The sequence below is a fragment of the Helobdella robusta genome (genome assembly GCF_000326865.2).
Source record: "Helobdella robusta unplaced genomic scaffold HELROscaffold_1, whole genome shotgun sequence".
Lineage (NCBI taxonomy): Eukaryota > Metazoa > Annelida > Clitellata > Rhynchobdellida > Glossiphoniidae > Helobdella > Helobdella robusta.
The window spans coordinates 6,203,952-6,222,826 of record NW_008703570.1 but is presented as its reverse complement, the minus strand read 5'-3'; the positions used below and the strand labels follow the sequence as shown (position 1 = coordinate 6,222,826).

The following is an 18,875-nucleotide window of genomic DNA, read 5'->3' as shown; positions in this document are numbered from 1 at the left end:
TAGCGCTGTTTGAATGTTAGGACAGATGCTGTCTACTTTATTGCAACGGCTGATTGGGTTCTGTGCACCTGAAGTGTCGGTGAATTGTGATGGTATCAATGATCATCATTTGAACTTTTGATTAAAAAATTATCACATTATGATGATAGGCTCGCAATTTTATTATAAATAAATCTTGCGGTAGCGAATTTGAAAGTCATTGGAATATTACTCTACAACGGAACTCTACTGTAAACTATTTCATATCATTTGGCTTTAAGTTTTAGAAATATTATTCTAATTGGAGGCTTATGCATCCTTGTCATCAACGTTAACAAAATATCATCATTTTAATCATCGCTGTCCTCATCATCACACTTCCTACTCTCAAAGTACCATCGTAAACGTTTGACTTCATTCTCGTTTTCAGCATTAACACATTACCTATTCTAAGATTAAGACTACACTAACAACATCAACAAAAACACTAACAACATCAACAACAACAACACTAACAACAACAACACTAACAACATCAACACTATCAACAACAACAACACTAACAACATCAACACTATCAACAACAACACTAACAACATCAACACTATCAACAACAACAACACTAACAACAGCAACACTTGATCAACATCAACAACAAGACTTGATCAGGAGACAATGGTGTATGCATTGTTTCTGCTTTCGAACCAGCATAGAAAATACATTTCCTTTATTACCTTCTTTTTATGGTTGGTTGAGATGGGCGTATGTACGATGACGTTGGTTGTCGGCCTCATGTTGAGGATGATCTATAAGAACTATGGCATCATGAAGAGCAAAAAGATGTCTGATCATCTGCCGAATGTTGTCATAGTTCTTGCCGTCTCTGTCTTCTTTATAAATGCTGGCTCTGCTTACGTTAGCGCACTCATATTCATACTCAGTTTCTCAATATATTTACAATACAATACAATATATTTTTATTCCCTCATCAATATGTTAATCCCATTTGAAAAATACTGCTAGGTGGATCTGGCCGTAACGGATTGGCGTGCAGTCTACAAAGACCAAGAGTTTTTCCTTCTTGCTCCACTTTTAAAGATCATTCTGCAGTTGATTTCGTTCATAACAGTAACATATTTTGGTAGCATGTTCCTCGATCTCCCCCCTTTTCTTGTTAAAGTGCATTAATTAGTTTTAATTAATCAATGTTTATAAAATAATGTTTGGTCGGTAACATTCATTACTAGGCCAGGAGCTTTTATCCGCCCGACCCTGCTTGTCATTTTAAAAATGCTCTTCTTTATCCGACCGTCTGTTTAAATTTATGAATATTAATCATATTGTTTGAACCGAGCTTTCTATTGAAGAGAAAACTCGTACACTCTCCCATAACGTCAGCAAATATCTATCGCTGACTTCCTCGGCCTTATAAAAATTAACAATTTTATTTTTAGAACTTTGAAAAGGGGATAGCGGAGCGCCTGAGAACTTACCACAGCAACGCTGACCACAAGGCGACCATCGATGAAATGCAGTACCACTATCGCTGTTGTGGGGGGGCCAATTACAAGGACTGGCTGACCACCCGCTGGTACCTTCTCAGGTACTCCTACTATGAATTCGACCAGTCCATGAAAGCTAAGTTAGGAAAATTTGATGTTAACGCTGTTCAGCATGTCAAGACGATTCTTGTTTTGGTCACAACATGATGGGACATGTTAATGTAATGTTATATTTTGATGTGTTATTATTATTGTGGTGAATGAAGTGCTTTATATATAGTGTTTAATGTTAGCATATGTTCTACTCGTTAACATGTATAATTCCTTATTTTATTTAATTTTCTCCATTTAAATAATTGGAATATTAACGTTATAGTATAGCATTTACTGCCCATGCTATTTCTTATGCAATAAAAATTTGTTGCCGAAGGAGTTGAAAGAATTGGTGATTGTTTGTTAGTTTGTTTGGTTGATTGATTGCTTGATTGCTTGCTTAACTGATTGCTTGCTTGCTTGCTTGCTTGATTGATTGATAATATTTCTTTGTCTACCATGTTTTAATACATAAATGCACATTTAATGTACAGCCACATGTAACGCGATGTTAACCTGCTGGCCTGACTTGAAAAGATATATAAAAAAATAACCGTCTCGCTTCAACTCCATCTAACATTTATATCCTCTTACTCCATTTCTCATCCACTTCACTCCACCTAACTGTACACCACATCGCTGCACGTCACTCCAGGTACGTTATGGAGAATTTTGTGTTAGGTGTGGCCCCTTTCAGTTGCTGCAACGTTAAAAGGATGAGGCCGTGCATCACCTGGTTTGTTGAGGAGCCGGACAGTGGCTACAACTACGACCCCAAAACTGATCTTTCTTTGTACGAGAAAGGTCAACAATTAACTATATCAATTAATTTGCATTATTTCTTTATATATATATATATATATATATATATATATATATATATATATATATTTATTTACTTCATTTTCTCAAAAAATAGGGGTAAACTAAAAAGCAACCAATTGCTTGTAGGAAAGTCACCCTATCCAAATAAAATCAACATTAATCAACATAAATCAAAGATTAATTTAGTTCGACATAAAAGGTACATGGGGAGTATATACTTCCATTGTTTTTCATAATATTTAATGTAAAATAATCAAAGCATAATTACCTCTATAAGACTATTAAACACAGATAACCAATAAAGATAACAAAAATTCTATAAGTACATATAATTAACATCATTTAAATCCAGTAAATACAAATATTATCAGATAGAATATTAAAGTCAAAAGAAATTACACATGGATCCATTCATACAATACAGGCATTCTATCACTCACACATACTCACATACATACATGCACAAAACCCATAAGGTATATATATATATATATATATATATATATATATATATATATATGTTGGTAATAGACCATAATTTTTACAATATTCTACAAATACAATGGACAAAGTGAATGCACCGAAACAAACATATTAACGCCAAACATTCGGTAGAATTTATAGAATATTGTAAAATATATATATATATATATATATATATATATATATCTACATATATGTATATATATATATATGTATATATATATATAATTGAATTCTAGTTTCAAGTACCTATATATGTACCTATATATATATATATATATATATATATATATATATATGTATATATATATATATATAATTGAATTCTAGTTTCAAGTACTTATATATGTACCTATATATATATATACCTATATATATATATAATTGAATTCTAGTTTCAAGTACCTATATATGTACCTATATATATATATATATATATATATATATATATATATATACATACATATACATATATATATATGTATATATATATATATATAATTGAATTCTAGTTTCAAGTACTTATATATGTACCTATATATATATATATACCTATATATATATATAATTGAATTCAAGTTTAAGGAATTCATATTCATTGAGAGACTGATCTGAAAGTTGATAATTTTTTCATAGTCAAATAAAATTCAACTTGGCAGTTTAATTTACTGCATCATAAATGAACAGGTTGCGGTAGCGGAATGACCGAAAGCATATGTTATTGGATATTGATGTTGGCATACGTCTTGCTATACTCAAGGATCGTTCAGGTCACTTCAAAACTTGAAAAATTTGTAAATTAACGTTTACTAATTCAATTTCCGATGATGTTATGTGGTTATTACAAATTTTCAACAATTTTTAAAACTCGCTGTAGAGCATGTTAGTATATCTCAGGTGTTTTCGACTTGTCGGGCCGACCTACAGGAAGGGTTTTGTGGGAAACCAATCCAAGTTTTTTATAATTATTGGTCTGTAAGAGTCTGATTTTTATAAAAATAAAAAAACGCAAAAGGTGGAGAAGCCATGATGATATTTAGTTCGTTTTATGGAAGTCAACTCTTAAGAAACTTGGGAACACTGGTTTATCCAATCCTAACAATTTTTTGATCCTTTAGGCTGTCGGCATCGTTTTGTCTCGTCTCGTTCAAACTTCTTTGGCTCTGGCAATCGACTACGCTGATCCCACTCAGTCAGCTGCCGGGTACATCATCGTTTTTGGCATGCCCCCTCAACCTCCATCGGCTCTTGCCGACCCTGCCATGATAAAAAAAAAGAAGGAATTACTCAAAGATTTAGCATACTCGAGTGGGTTTTAATTTTGAAATAAAAAATTTTGGGTTTTAGTTAATTATTGCTTTTTGTATCTGTTAAGTCAAACAATTTTGTTACATGTTTTCTGATTTCTACTCTAATTCAACAAGCATTAACATATCATTCAAAATTTTTAACTGATCTGGCATTTGATGAGAAAGACAACGAATGAATATTTAAACAATATCAAAAACGTTTTTGATAACACTCAATTTGATCTTGTTTGCATTTATAACTAGCGGTTGATCTGGATTCTGCGGCTGAAACTAAGTTAGCAGATATGGAAAGGGAGAACATAGAAGGAGGCATTGCTGCATATCAAGCTAAACTGAAAAATGTAAATTCAAGCAACATTGTTTCTCGAGATAACAACAACACATCATCAATGACATCATCGATGACATCATCAATGACATCAACAACGATGTCCCTTTTTACTGATCCCAGTTCTCCGCATTCGCTTAAAGATCTTAAAAAAGGGTGGACTAAAAAATTGACCAGTTATATCAAACCTCGCAGGAGAAACAAAGAAAGAGAACATAGTCATAAATATTCACTTTTACTTCCATTTTCAGCACCAATGCCATTGTCTTCGTCAACCACATTGCTGCCATCCAGACAGTCAGACTCGTCGAAAATTATGACGATGCCATTTCCAGCATCAACCGAACCAACATCCATCAGGAATAAATCGGTTAATATCGGTGTCCTAACTTTAATGTTACAAATTGCTCGGCTGTCAGTGGCAAAGATGCGCAGTAGAAGAGATTACGAAGATGATGAAATCGCACCCAAATCAAAACAAAAGTTGGCTGGATTGAATATATTGTTGGGAAGTAATGAGACTAACAATAATAATTTAAAAGTGGACGATAATATTCGTCGGTTTTGTCAAAATGTTATGCAGCTCCATGAAAAACTGCTGTGTTAAAAATAACAGCAACCAAAACTAACAGTTCACAAAAATATCATCAACTCAACATCCACCACAACAACAGCAGCAACAACAACCAAAACATCATCATCAACAACAACAACCTATCCAATCACTTTCTGATTCACATCAATCACGTCAACTTCAAAAAAATTTTTATGCTGACGCGACAAAATTTTGGTCGCCACTTTTTCCATTGTCACATCTTCAACTCATCCAACATCTCAAAAACCAACACTCCCATGAAAGACTGAGTAACAAATTCTTCAACAACATCGTCTATATTTATTTCTACATAATCGATAATGAGCAATATTAATAAAAATTATTATTATTAGTAGTAGTAGCTAAAATAACTATTATTATGTTCATTTTTTGTTATATGACATAAGATAATAAAGGTTTTTTAAAAATAATAACAATAATTACGTACTCTTTGTTTGCATCTTGCGTCTTATTCCATTTATTTTTAGCATCTGATAATTTTCGACATATTTTTTCGTTTTTAACACAACAAATAATTTAAAATGTATTAAAAATTAAAAGTTCTTAGTTATCTGGTAACCATATTTTTTTCCAACAATAGATTTGCGTTAGGTATTGCTTTGTTCTATTCAAAGTCTGCCACTATTTTCTGTAATATGGTCCTAATTTGTTATTAAATAATGTAACATTTAAATCATTGTTAATTGCAGTTTACTGAATGAAATAACGATTCATTCTACAGTAATCTTTAACTCTTAGATGTGTTCAAATTTCTAGCTCTCCAAATAACCACCATGTATGGTCATGAACTTAAAAATTAGCAATCAACAAACTTTTTGATCTTTTGTGTATTTAATGAATACGTAACGTGTAAATAACTCTTGATCAACGTAAACAATTACTTATTACAAACATTTATTCATTAATTAGTTTATGTATTTGAATGACAAACTCTTAGAACATTAAGTGTACAGGCGTATGTATGTCTACATATCCAACCCAGAGTAGCAAACTATTTCGCATGCTTTTCCCCGCTGTTTCATTATAGTGGCCCATTGTGACCCTTGATAGATCTATCAGGTTTTAATCTATCAAAACTATTTAATTGCCACAATTTCACCAAAACCTCTACCACATTTTTCACTCTTACAGATCGCTTTTTATCTTTTGCCCATTATATAAGGTGTTGTCCTTCATTCACATTTATGATTTTTGCCGAGGTCAGTTGCTACAAAATGCTGATTAATTTTAGTTAGCACTTTATGAATTTTAAAAATCGGATCAAAAATACTTTAATATAACATTGGTGAAATGCGTTAATAAATTTTTTGTATACAGATTTGATTAAAATGGATTTAAATAATATTATTATTTTTGTTTTTCTTCAAGTTTTTTAGTTTACAAAAATTTATTTGTGTAGTTTCAGTCCAATATTAAATATCCGAAAGTTAAGACTGAAATATTTTAATGGCCAACGTTTCGACTACGAGGCCCGCCCTATGTGCCCCCACCAGGTCATCGTCACACCACATCAGGGTTTTGACCTTTGTTATTGGTAAGTCTTAAACAATGAGTTAAGGTGATAAGAAATTAGAAAATGATGAAGATTTAATAAACGTGAATACTTCCGTGTTTCTCCAATTTTCTTTCTCGTGCGAGGGCTGAATGGAGTCTGGAATGGTATCAAAATAAAGAGAGAGGAAGATAGTAAGAGAGAAGAAAAGAGAGGGAGAGAAAAAATGTAAATACCAAGAAAATAATGATTTAAAATTTTTAAACTTTGTTGATCCCTGGACGTTTGCAATTCCACTTTAAATTAGACCAATGTGTATCTGTGACGTGTTCATAACGTACCTGTCGGAGGCAACTCGAAGGAACTTATCGGCGGTGTTGATGATCCTTCAGATGGTTGGCGTCGTCTTTGGCGTTACGTCATCGGTCATCGGCTACTACCTGAAGGTCACCAACGTCGAGATGGAGGGCCTGGTCTTTGAAACCCTCATGGAGACCATGCCCGAGTTTCTCTTCTACAATGGATTTGTTATGGGCTTCATGCACATAATATCTTTCCAGGTAAACGTGTTATATGTTTTATTCTTCTTGAATGTTAACAAACTATTTTGTTTATTTCTTAGGGGTGCTTTGGGGCTGAAACCCCCCTTTCATCAGATAGTTTTGTTAAAGTTAGGAAGACTAAATTTAACAAAAATTCCATGTTTATCCTATGAATTTTAGTTTAAAATTGTTGCAACCCGTTAACAACGGCATTATTATGCCAAATTGAAATAAAAGATACATATTTCGTCATGTAAATCATTAAAAAAAAGTATAACAAACGAAAAATGTTGCTAACTTTTTCTAAAAATTTAACCCGAGCCCCACTGCAGGCTACGACACTGTTATAATTTCTTATCCTGTGAGCATTTAAAAGTAATACACCATGAAATGAATCTCATTTCGTTTTAATGCTAGACTGTTAGATGATTGTCTTTTAAATGCGTATTTAAAAAAAAACTTTCGAATTCGATAATTTCTGAAAGCAAATACATTAATACATGTATATATACTAAAAACAAATCTATGCAGTTGATAGTTGGATCGTTTCGTTTTCAATAACATATCGAAACGAAATTAAATGGTTGTTGCTCCAATGACAATAAACAATGGTAAGGTAATTTAAAATGAGAACGTGTTATTATTCTTCCCCCACAAGTTGTTGTCTGCCACAATGGACTGGCGCAGGCTGTACCGTAACAGGAACGTGTGTCAGACTTTTGGCACAGTGTACGTGACCTTGATGTTCATGTACGTGCTGGCACTGCTGGGTCTGTTTATCTACGCTCAGTTCATTTCCGATCTCACCGAGGTGTTTGTTTGTTCGTTTGTTGTTTGTTTGTTTGTTCGCTCGTTTGTTTGTTCGTTTGTTTGTTCGTTTGTTTGTTGTTCGTTTGTTTGACGGTTGGAAGAAAATATTTTTCATAATTTTTAAATTCTTGTAATTAAAATTAATTGTTTCTCGTTACTTGTAAATTGTAACTTGTTTTATTATTTCGAATATTTTAACATACGAACTGAAAGAATTGAATTGTTTGAATACAGTTAATTAAAAATATAACTCACATACAAAAAACCACTATTTAGATTTGACCTTTGAAATGACAATCACAACCCAAAGACCCTAACATTAGAACAATTATCATTATCATCCTCATCATTATCATATTTTGTACTACAATCTATAAACATCATCATCACCAACACCACCATCGTCATCCTGACGATCATCATCATCGTCGTCGTCGTCATTTTCCAACTGCAAGTTATACACGGACGGTTTCAAAGAAGCAATGACCTTGTACTATGTGAACGATGACAAGCGGGACTCGCTGAACCTCATCCAGTTGACGTACAGATGTTGCGGGGCCAGCGGCTACACCGACTGGTTCAAGGAGCGCTGGGTCCTGGCCGAACATTTTTATGACAATCCGAAGACGGCCGAGGCACTGGAGTTTGTTTTGTAGAGTTTTCATAAATTATAATATTTTTCGAGTTCATTAACATTAATTATCATTAATTATTTTTTGGGGTTCTATATACGTTTTCTGAATGGTTAATAAAAATGCAACTTCTTTATTTTATCAAAATTAACTATTGGAGGATTTGTGGTGATAAATTTTAATTTTAGTGAATGACAAACGATATAATACAGCTGCATCAATGAATTTGAAAAACCAGCAATCAATGGTAGTTCTGAAAGAAAGTTCAAAATTAAAGATTTTTATTTGTCTTTAATAAATCGCTATTGTAACATATCGCATTGTTTTGATGTTTAACGGTGACATTGAATTACGCTACTCAACAAAACGTTTATTTACAAACTGTAAATCTTAACATTCAAGAACATTAGGCATCAACATCAAAACTCAAGAGCAAGCAAGCAAAAACAACAACGACGCTAATTGTACAGAAACACGGAAGCAGGCAAGGTGCTGGTGTTTTCAACTCCATTCAGTTGTTGTGACCCGTACATACAACGACCCTGCATCTTCAGCAACGTAGTCAACGACAGCCTCCACTACAACTACAAGCACAATACGGACCTCACGATATTCAAAGTAGGCTGTGGCCATGCCATTGCTGAAAGTTTGGGAGCTGTGTGGATGTTCATCGTACGGCATGGATTCGTCTATGCAGCGTTGTTTGAGGTTGGTCTTAATGCGTTTGTTTCGGGTCGGTAGAGCCGAAGTTACACGAATAGATGCCACAAATATTTATATACCTCTGCAGCTTGTGACACTGATGAAAATACTGAAACATAATTACTAACCGTTCCAAATTGAGCAGGTTAGTAGCCTCCTGAAAGGGACAATCTGTAAAATGTGTTTTTGCGGCATTTTCAGCGCTGTTTGCGCAGAAAGTTGATGAGATGTGTGAATACATTGTAATTTGTCAGTGAGAGGTTTGGTTACATATGCTCGTGAGATAGTTTCTAAAATCAAAATGGAACAATGCTACATGTATCCTATAGGGTTTTATCAATTTTTAGTTCAAAATATTTTTTAACTTTTTTTGAAAATTTCCATCACCTAAAATTAGTCGTGCGTGCTTGTTTTGTTCCGGTATTTGCAAACGTCGGTTAACATGGCCTTGAAGTTTGGTGACCCCACTTTAACAGCACAAGGTTTGAATAATAATTAGTGAATAATTTCAAAATATAAATAATAAATAAATAAAAACAATGCCAGTTAAAAATTGACAAATTAGCTTAATAACTAGATTTGTAAAAGTTTGCGTGTAATGTATTATTGATTGATGCTTGTAATAAAATATAATATAATAATCAAACATAGGTAGATTTAATTAAACTGGCAAATTTGCAGGTTACATATGTTTGTGGAATCAAGTGCTCGTTCCGTCGGGCTTCATGATGTCGCCTGAAGCCCTCCAAGCCAGGCAGGCCCAACTGGAACAACTCGCACAAACTAGTGAACTTTTTGATTTGTATTTAACGTGTGTACGTGGTCAGTGTCGGGATGTTGAACTGTTAGTTGGTTGTACTTCTGCATGACAACATCATCATCAACAACAACAACAGGATCATAAAAACAATATAAACGACGCATAACTACAACAACACTGTCAAAACAACAACAACAAAAACAACAACAAACACCAACATGAAACAGCGGAAGAGGCGCCAGACTTTCGACAATACGATCTCTCCGAAGATGACAAGTACTGGCTGGAGCAAGGAGAAAAGCTGGATGGCTTCCTCAGCCAGAACTTCCATGGGCAATAACACTCAGTAACATTCAGTGCCATTCTGTATCATTCTGTATCATTCTGTATCACTCAGTATCATTCTATATCATTCAGTACCATTCAGTACCATTCCATATCGTTCAATATCATTCAGTAACATTCATTGGGATTGTGTTATATTTTACATATTTTTCTTTTTCATTTTGTTGTAATTACGAATTTTTTATTAATCCGTATTTTATTAATTTTTATTAATAGTTTAGTTTGATCGCATCTACCTGTTAATAATAATATTGTTGTTGTAATTGTTGTCTTAGTTTTGTGATAGAGCGGTGCAACTCAAAAGAATGCTTAGAAGATTGATTAAGTTTCTGTCACAGTAAATTGCATACGATGACGTCATGATGAGGTTTACCATCGAGTTGATTAGACTATTGCAAAAGGAATCAGACCAAACAAAATTAATAATAATACCGAATCATATATACAGAATAAAAATCAAATAATAATAGTAATAATAATAAACAAAATACTTCAGAAAAAAATCTTTCTGACGTCATTGTTTTTTTTATTTGTTTGTTTGTTTTTTTATTTTATTGTTATTGATGCTGAAACTTCATTTTATTTTGCTAAGAAAAACTATTTTCAATAAATTTTTATTACTCATTTGCGTTTTTTAAACAGTGTCATTCAATTTTCAACTTTAAAAAATTATGTGAAATTGGAATTGGACTCGGAAAACATAAAATAGCATTGGCAAGTGTAAATTGTTCTACGGTAGGTTGCTGAGTGATGATGACACCAAATTTAAATGTGAAATGGCGAGCGTGTCAAATGTCCATTTGTCAAAAACTTGCTCACATGCCTGCCAATCTATGAACATAATTAAGATCTTTAATAGCAACGACTCAAATTGAAAAACAAGAAACACTAAACGCCACCACCACCGCCACCACCACCGCCACCAACAACAGCAACAACAACAACAACAACAGCAACAACTACATTCCTCACTCAACAGCCCTCAGAACATTTGAAACAACACCACAGACAAACAACAACAAAAACGGCCGTGACGTCTCTGATAATAACATCATCTTAAACAATGGAACAATGGAATCACCATCAATTTAATCAGCAAGAGAAAAATCATTGACAAAAACATTGCCATAAATATATCGACCAATAATAACAGCAGCAACAACGACGACAACCACATCGGCAACAACAACAGCAACAACATCAACAACAACAAAAACAATCATTTTATGAGATGGCATTTGGTGAGTGCAGTTTATGTATTTGGGACAGCAAAACTCGAGTGAACTTCGCCATCATACTAATGATCTGCCAATGCTTCTTCATGGGCATTGGCATTGGATCTCTCTCAACTGTTGCGCTTATTTTCTACAAGTTTGTAAACAGTCTCGTTCACCTTTATGCTCGTCGTGTTCGTGTTTTTAGTTAGTGTTCATGTTAGTGTTAGTGTTTATCTTCACGTTCATTTTTGTGTTCACGTTTTTATCAATGGTTTGTGGTTAATCGTGTTAATGTTTTTAGCTTGCGTTCACGCTTGTTTTTATGTTACTTGTTTACTTTTGTATTCGTGTTCATATTGTGCTTAGGTTTACGTACGTGAAAATGTTCTTGATTCATGTTCATCTGGTTCATTTTCGCGTTCGTCCCATAATGGTGTTTGCGTTCATTTTTGTGTTCATGTTCATTTTTATGTTCCTGGTTCATCTTTGTTTTCATGTTCGTGTTCATGTCTCTAGTTTGTGTTCATTGACAGAAAAGTTTTATTTGGCGATTTCGTAACTATAGGATAGGCTGAACCAACGCGATAATGACCGAAACGTAAATTTAACAAAAATTAACTTTGAATGGTAAAATGATGGACAATAACCTTTACAAAAATGTTATCAAACAAACCTGCACACATCTTGCGTTTATGAATGACTTGACACAAAATAAATATTTAAATTAAATAAATAGAATAAAAAATTGACTTAAATAAAAGATTTTTTTCTTGAAATCTGTTCATGAAGATTCCTCGCTTTTCGACTTGCTGGTTTGGATTTTGTAAACTGGAAGATCGTGTGGCTGATGTTCAGTGTGGGAGTTATCTACACCACCATCCATTTCTTCATATTTGTCGTCAGTAATCATCTGCTTCTTTCAATCTTTTTCATCAGAGTATTTTATTAAAATCTAAGTTTTAATTTAATTTTATTTATTTTTTTAACGATTTCTAATGGGAGAGCAAAATTTTGTGTTGACGTGTTTTAAAACGAACATCTACATTCTCTCAGAGTTTGTTCATTAGCAAGTAAGATTGAATTAAGATAAAATAAATTATAATTAATTTCCAATGAAATCAACCCGGTTGCGGTCGTCAGATATGTCTGTCCGTGACGGATTGGAGGATGTTCTACAGGGGCCAACTCTGCTTCCAAACCATCACATTCTTCGTCGTCTTCTTCGTCATCTACTTCCTCATCGTCATCCTAGTTGCCGGCGCCATGGTCAAAAGTTACAAGTTGACCCTTCAAACGGTTATTTATATTTTCATTAAACTTCTTGGTTTCTTTTAATTTTCATCATTTCTCATTTTCGCGTTCATAAGTTAGTTTTTACTTTTTCATTACTCAATGTGAATAAATTTGAACATAAGAAAGCTTTTAGGTTATCTAAGGGATCGACCAGTCAGAGGTTGTTTCATCTAACAAAGTACCAAAATACATAATACAATGTACCGTAACGCATCAAATACAACATACATACGTTTAACATTGCACACCATGTCCGAATACAACGTACCCACATACAAACCATCGACATACAACGTACCAGCATACAACGTACCAGCATACAACGTACCAGTTTACAACGTACCCACACACAGATGTTGAATGATTGAATTAACAATGCAGATGTGAATGGATGGATTGAACGAGACAAAATGAATGAATGAACATACTGTGAGATAAGAAAATCTGTTGAATGAAATTTGATGTTTGATCAAATGAATAAGGAATTGTTAGCTAATCCATCAATTGAGGCAAACACGCCTGCCTGGAAAATTGATTCCATCTTGATTGACTCAAGTCCAAGTTTCAAATATTTAGAGATGATTGATCTGCAGATGTTTGAGAAAAAACTCCAAGAGATGTTTATATTTCGAAATGAGTTTCGATAACAGACATGCATTTTATTCAATGTTGTAAGTAAACACGAAAGCCTCCATTGGGCAAAAAGAACTATGTAAAAAAAATTAAAAAATACATTTTTTTTAATAAGAAAACATTATATATATATATATAGTAATTATCTGGCCAAATGAAAATGGCAAATTAATCTGTCAAGAAGAAGCTGATCCATCAATTAGGAAGGGGACGTCGACCACTTAACAGTCAAAACCGAAATATCAACGCAAACACACACACACACACTCACCCAAACACACACATTCATCCACACCCACACACACACCCACACACACATTCGTCCACACACAACACCCCCACACACACGCACACACGTGTCTAATTACTTACAAATACAATGCACTTATAACGGAGATATAAACACGGAGACAGTCCCGATTGTCTAACTGATGTTTTAGCGAAGCTTCCAAACCAAGACGCCAAAAACAAAACCAAAAATAAGAAAAACTACTGCAACAGCAATAACAACAAAAAAACCAACATCAATATAACAACAAATTCAGCTGCTTCTTTTGAAAGTTGTTTGTTAACGACATCTGCCTTAAGAATTTTGATCATCCCATAAAAGGCATTCAATACTGAGAAAATATTTTGATGAAATTTTTCAAGTATTTCATCTTTAAATTTAATTTAAATTTCTTTCTGTTAAGTTTCTTTTAATGGACAGGTTTCAAAAATTAATCAAACATTTGTTGGCATTGAAAATGAAAAATTACAAACAAACTCTTAAAATGTCATTAACTGAATTTAAACTGAAGTAATGAGCAGCAGACAGCAGCAGATAGATGTATGTGATGAACGAAACGTGAGTCCGTTCTGAATTAGTCATATTCTATCTCATCTTTTTGTGTCTGTGTACATGGCATGCAAGCACTTGAAACGTGCAAAATGTCTGCCTGTCTTGCATGGAAGTGCGTGACTGCTAATGTCGAAAGCTTCTTTGGAGTGATTTTGAAACAAATTTCTGACAGCAAAAATGAGACAGTGAGTGATGGAGCGTAGATGATAGATTGATAAATGAATGGATGGATGGGTGGGTGGATGGATGGATGGATGGATGGATGGATGGAAGGATGGATGGATGGATGGATGGATAAATGGATGGATGGATGGAAGAATAGAAGGATGGATGGAAGGATGAATGGATGGATGGATGGATGGTATGGTGAAGTGTTTGTTGGTGTACTGTAGCGTATAATATGGAAAAATAAAATAAAAATGTTTGCGTAGGAGCAATTAAATTATTGTGAAAATTAATTTATTTGCACCTTGCCATATCTCCTCTGCAACCCACCCGCTTGCTGTTAATTATTTAATTATAAATGCTGTTGAATAAGGTACAAGTTAACATAAATAATTTGTCAGTTGTTATATTTATTTTGTTTGGTTAATCTTTTTTTTGTCATCATCATCATCATCATCACCATTGTCCTCTTTGTCGTCACCATCGTAGCCATCACCGCCATCATCATGGTCGTCGTCATTTTTTTTTTGAAAGAATGAGGTAGAGCTTTGCGCAAATCTTACTTGCTTAATTTGCAACTAAATTTTTCCCGGCTTAAAGTGATGTCATTAATGCTGCATCTCATTTAAATTGTGGATAGATTTATTCGATGTTGGTTTTGTTGTTGGCTTTTGAAACGAACGTTGGGTCCGGCTCTCGACGAGAAATTTTAATCCTGCCATCGACCACATTCAACATTACAGGACCTCATAACAGGCTTCCGCAAACTGATGGCCGATTATTCGAAAGAGGAAAAAGCGAAGGTGTTGATAGACCGGATTCAGTTCGAGTACCGATGTTGTGGCTCAGAGGGACCGCAGGATTGGTACTCCACCCCCTGGGTCAAGGACTCCTTCATCCCAAGAAGTCTCAAAGAACAGAGGGCCTCAAAAAAGTTTTGCATTTTCAACTTTCACAACATTTATTTCTTGTCATGGAAATGTTTGCTTATAATATTTTTTGCGTGAATTCCAGTGAACACACCAAATGAACATTTTTAAAAAAATGATGTTGGTGCGTTAGCAGACATTAAAAATTTATTTAAATTGATTCACTCTGATGCATGCATGTGTTGGACTATTATTACTTGCGCATGATTTCATAAATAAATTGCGACCACACAGCACCACACCACACCACATCTAACCACACCACACTGGCTGTGGCCTCTCCAGGCAAGGGGTTGGAGGTCTGTCCCTACCCTTCAGTTGTTGCAGCATCAAGAACATCAACCCCTGCAACTTCATGAATATTGAGAAAAACACCGGTTAGAAATTTAAATTATTTATTTATGATGCAAAAAATGCATTATTGAATTTGAATGTGAAACGAGTGAATGAATGAATGATTGATTGGTTGATTGATTAATAGATAGATTGAAGGATTGAATGAATAAACATACTAGTATATAAACGAATAAATAAATTGTTTAGTAAAATAATTCAGCACAAATTAGCAAAGCTGTCATAAAAACTTGTTAAAAAATTTCTTTAATTGTTTCAAATTTGAAAAAAAATCCATAAAATGTTTTTGCCGAAAATTTCGTAAGCACTTTTTTCGTCACATAAGTTGCCCATTTTAGTTCTCCAATTATGCTGTCAGTCATCGCGCGAGACACACTTAATTCTTTTCAATAAATATTATTATTGTTATTGTTATTATTATCATCATTATTGTTATTATTATTATTGTTATTATTGTTATTATTGTTGTTGTTATTATTATTTCTAACCTACCAACCAGCCAACAGAACAGTCTACGAGACGGCCAACAGGGTTGGTTGCTACAAACACTTCACAGAGCACATCGTTTTCTGGATGGACTTCCTCTCCACCACCTACTACATCACTCTGGCCCTCGAGGTCTTGTTATTATTATTATTATTTTATTATTATTATTATTATTATTACAAATCTGTCTTCAACAATTCTTATTAATAGTCATCACCTCTAATTTGCAGATTTTTATTTTAAATTTCTTGAGGAGATTGAAGCGTTTAATCTAAAAGTGAATAGGTAAACGATTGTTTAACAGCAATAAAAAAAACCCAGATCAACCCTTCAGAGCAACTTATAATTTACATCTCCACCTCCATCACCCCTGCCACTGTGTTTCAATGCAAAGGAGTGCCAAGTGCGATCTTTGCCGACCTGCTTCTGCTTCAAGTGCTGCACTAAAATCCTCACCTATTCACGCTTAAAAGCCCAATTTATTACGCAGCAGGCATGCCTGTTCGCGCTGCGTGGGGTCAAATTTAAAAAGTGCCGTTAAAGGTCGACTATCAGCGGATGTCAATATCAATTTTTTCATCACCACCTCTTCATCATCATCATCATCATCATCATCATCGTCATCATCATCATCACTATCATCATCATCATTATCATTACCAACTCCATGAACAGCTGATCAACCTGATTTTCTTCCGCTACCTGCAGACGTCCATGTACGTGGCAGTCCTCTATGGAGACGCCGAGCAGACTGCCCCCGGTCAGTTGGTGGGCGGAAGGATGGAGGAATGTTTAAAGGGATGAATTGATGGATGGGTGGCTGAATTGATACATGGGTAAATACGTGGATGGTTTGATGGATGGATGGATAAGTAATTGATTGGATGAACTGATGCACGTATGTATGAATGGATGGATAGATAAATAGTTAGACGTTTTGATATTTTTACAAATTTTGTTTGTTAAAACTAACATTTAATTTTTCCATCAAAATTTGTTTCTTACGTTTTCCTTGGACCAAATCAAATTTGTAAAAAAGCGGCAGCACATCAAACTTCTCTATCAAACTTTGTGGAATGAATTTTTGCAAACCCATGTTAGCATCATGTTCAACCACAAATATCGATTGGAAGGGTCTTTACAAATTTCACCTCATCAGTTTTTTTAACCGCATAATTATAATTACATTATAATAATAATTATATTATCAGTGAAAAAATTATTATGGCGAAAAATCATTCAGAACTTACTTTTTGAACACCGTTTGTCATAAGCAGCAATCATCACCACACCAGCACTATGGTTTTAACTATCGTCAACACGCCTTGTCGTCATCATCTTGGTCGACTGAACATTATTTTTATTTACAATTTATTGTTTATCATTATCATCACCAACGTCACCGCCACCATCATCATCACCAACGTCATCATCGTCATCAACACCATCATCACCAACGTTAGGTTATCTGTCAGCGTGCGGCACCCAGCCCATGCCTCCCGGCTTCGACCTCGACATGGAGCAGCTGGCAAAGAATCAGGAGGAAATGCAGGAACTATCTAAGCAGGGTGCGTGGGCTTTACATTATCAATAGTTTAATATCCAAGTCCCAATGTAACCTTAATGTATGTTACGTGCCCAGGTTGCAATGTTTATTGTAATGAATGTATCCGTGCCTCACTCGGTGTGTATACAATGATTTCTTTTTACGAGACCGGCCTTCAACGCAAGCTGTTAATATTTGGAACAACCCTTCAAACCAGTACCTCACCCATTAAGTTCTCAGCTGTGTTTTATAAATCGCATGATAAGTTATCTGGATCAATCTGATTTTTCCCATTAATCGCATTCTCGAGGACGAGTGGACAAATTATGTTGATTGGTTGCATGGTGAAATGATTGCACACTGCATGTTCCTAATATTACGACTGCACCTACACAAACACGGTTTGCATGATAAAAAACAAAGTTAATAATTTTTATATGATATAGCATTCGGTATAGATTGATAATTGAACTAAAATACTGCTGTTGACTGGAGAAAAATATAGGAATATATCTGATAAGATGACAAAAAACCTCATAAACACTTTTACTATCAAGCTGTGGAATTGAAATTTTTAATCGTCGGAGATTTTTGTTCAATAGTTTTTGTTGTGCGTAACTAACGTTCAGAAAGTAATTATTTTGAAAAAAAATGAACTTGAGGGGTTAAATTTAATGAGCATATTATTAATTTAAAAATTAAATTAAAATTCTTACTTAGTTTTACGGTTGCCGTGAATTTTAAGTATAAATTACAAAACAATTCATCATTTTTGCTATTACTCTCTTATTTATAACATTGCAAAATAAGTTTTTTCATGGCGTCTATCACGAAAATTTTATACGTAAAAATTTCTTTTCAAAAACATTGAAGAATTTTATATAATGCTTTTTTTGATGCTTTCCCGTTTAGACGGCATTTTCCCCGAGATCGGGGGTTGCCGTTTGGCTACCTATGATGAAACCGAAATACCCCTCGACGCCATCCACATC

At 34.1% G+C, this 18,875-nt stretch overlaps 7 protein-coding genes across 7 annotated transcripts in view; all 7 read left to right on the top strand.

Annotated features, from left to right (window-relative positions):
* Positions 1-735: 735 nt before the first annotated feature.
* Positions 736-1,688, top strand: HELRODRAFT_159051 (hypothetical protein; the record flags this gene model as incomplete). Its single annotated transcript, XM_009010975.1, has 3 exons — positions 736-894; positions 1,003-1,158; positions 1,434-1,688. The coding sequence occupies 3 exons, from the start codon at positions 736-738 to the stop codon at positions 1,686-1,688; spliced, it is 570 nt and encodes a 189-aa protein (XP_009009223.1).
* Positions 1,689-2,236: 548 nt separating this feature from the next.
* HELRODRAFT_159050 (hypothetical protein) lies at positions 2,237-4,201 on the top strand (the record flags this gene model as incomplete). Its single annotated transcript, XM_009010974.1, has 3 exons — positions 2,237-2,378; positions 3,570-3,652; positions 4,001-4,201. 3 exons carry the CDS (start codon positions 2,237-2,239, stop codon positions 4,199-4,201), a joined length of 426 nt encoding a protein of 141 aa, XP_009009222.1.
* A 275-nt stretch (positions 4,202-4,476) lies between these two features.
* Positions 4,477-5,384, top strand: HELRODRAFT_159049 (hypothetical protein; the record flags this gene model as incomplete). The annotated part of the gene is made up of 2 exons (XM_009010973.1): positions 4,477-5,003; positions 5,195-5,384. The coding sequence occupies 2 exons, from the start codon at positions 4,477-4,479 to the stop codon at positions 5,382-5,384; spliced, it is 717 nt and encodes a 238-aa protein (XP_009009221.1).
* Positions 5,385-6,939: 1,555 nt separating this feature from the next.
* HELRODRAFT_159048 (hypothetical protein) lies at positions 6,940-7,343 on the top strand (the record flags this gene model as incomplete). Its single annotated transcript, XM_009010972.1, has 2 exons — positions 6,940-7,188; positions 7,251-7,343. 2 exons carry the CDS (start codon positions 6,940-6,942, stop codon positions 7,341-7,343), a joined length of 342 nt encoding a protein of 113 aa, XP_009009220.1.
* A 1,155-nt stretch (positions 7,344-8,498) lies between these two features.
* On the top strand, positions 8,499-9,798 carry HELRODRAFT_140023 (hypothetical protein; the record flags this gene model as incomplete). Its single annotated transcript, XM_009010971.1, has 3 exons — positions 8,499-8,623; positions 9,083-9,320; positions 9,712-9,798. Coding segments are annotated over 3 exons (450 nt in total), but the record flags the coding sequence as incomplete, so codon positions are not given.
* A 1,852-nt stretch (positions 9,799-11,650) lies between these two features.
* HELRODRAFT_159046 (hypothetical protein) lies at positions 11,651-12,971 on the top strand (the record flags this gene model as incomplete). Its single annotated transcript, XM_009010970.1, has 3 exons — positions 11,651-11,790; positions 12,426-12,534; positions 12,777-12,971. 3 exons carry the CDS (start codon positions 11,651-11,653, stop codon positions 12,969-12,971), a joined length of 444 nt encoding a protein of 147 aa, XP_009009218.1.
* A 1,521-nt stretch (positions 12,972-14,492) lies between these two features.
* HELRODRAFT_159045 (hypothetical protein) overlaps positions 14,493-18,875 on the top strand; it is a gene marked incomplete at both ends in the record, with an annotated part of 6,427 nt that continues 2,044 nt past the window's right edge. The window contains 7 exons of the mRNA XM_009010969.1: positions 14,493-14,588; positions 15,312-15,502; positions 15,783-15,874; positions 16,351-16,469; positions 16,732-16,854; positions 17,013-17,097; positions 17,801-17,905. Coding sequence (XP_009009217.1) covers positions 14,493-14,588; positions 15,312-15,502; positions 15,783-15,874; positions 16,351-16,469; positions 16,732-16,854; positions 17,013-17,097; positions 17,801-17,905 — 811 coding nt within the window. The remainder of the gene's footprint in view (positions 14,589-15,311; positions 15,503-15,782; positions 15,875-16,350; positions 16,470-16,731; positions 16,855-17,012; positions 17,098-17,800; positions 17,906-18,875) is intronic.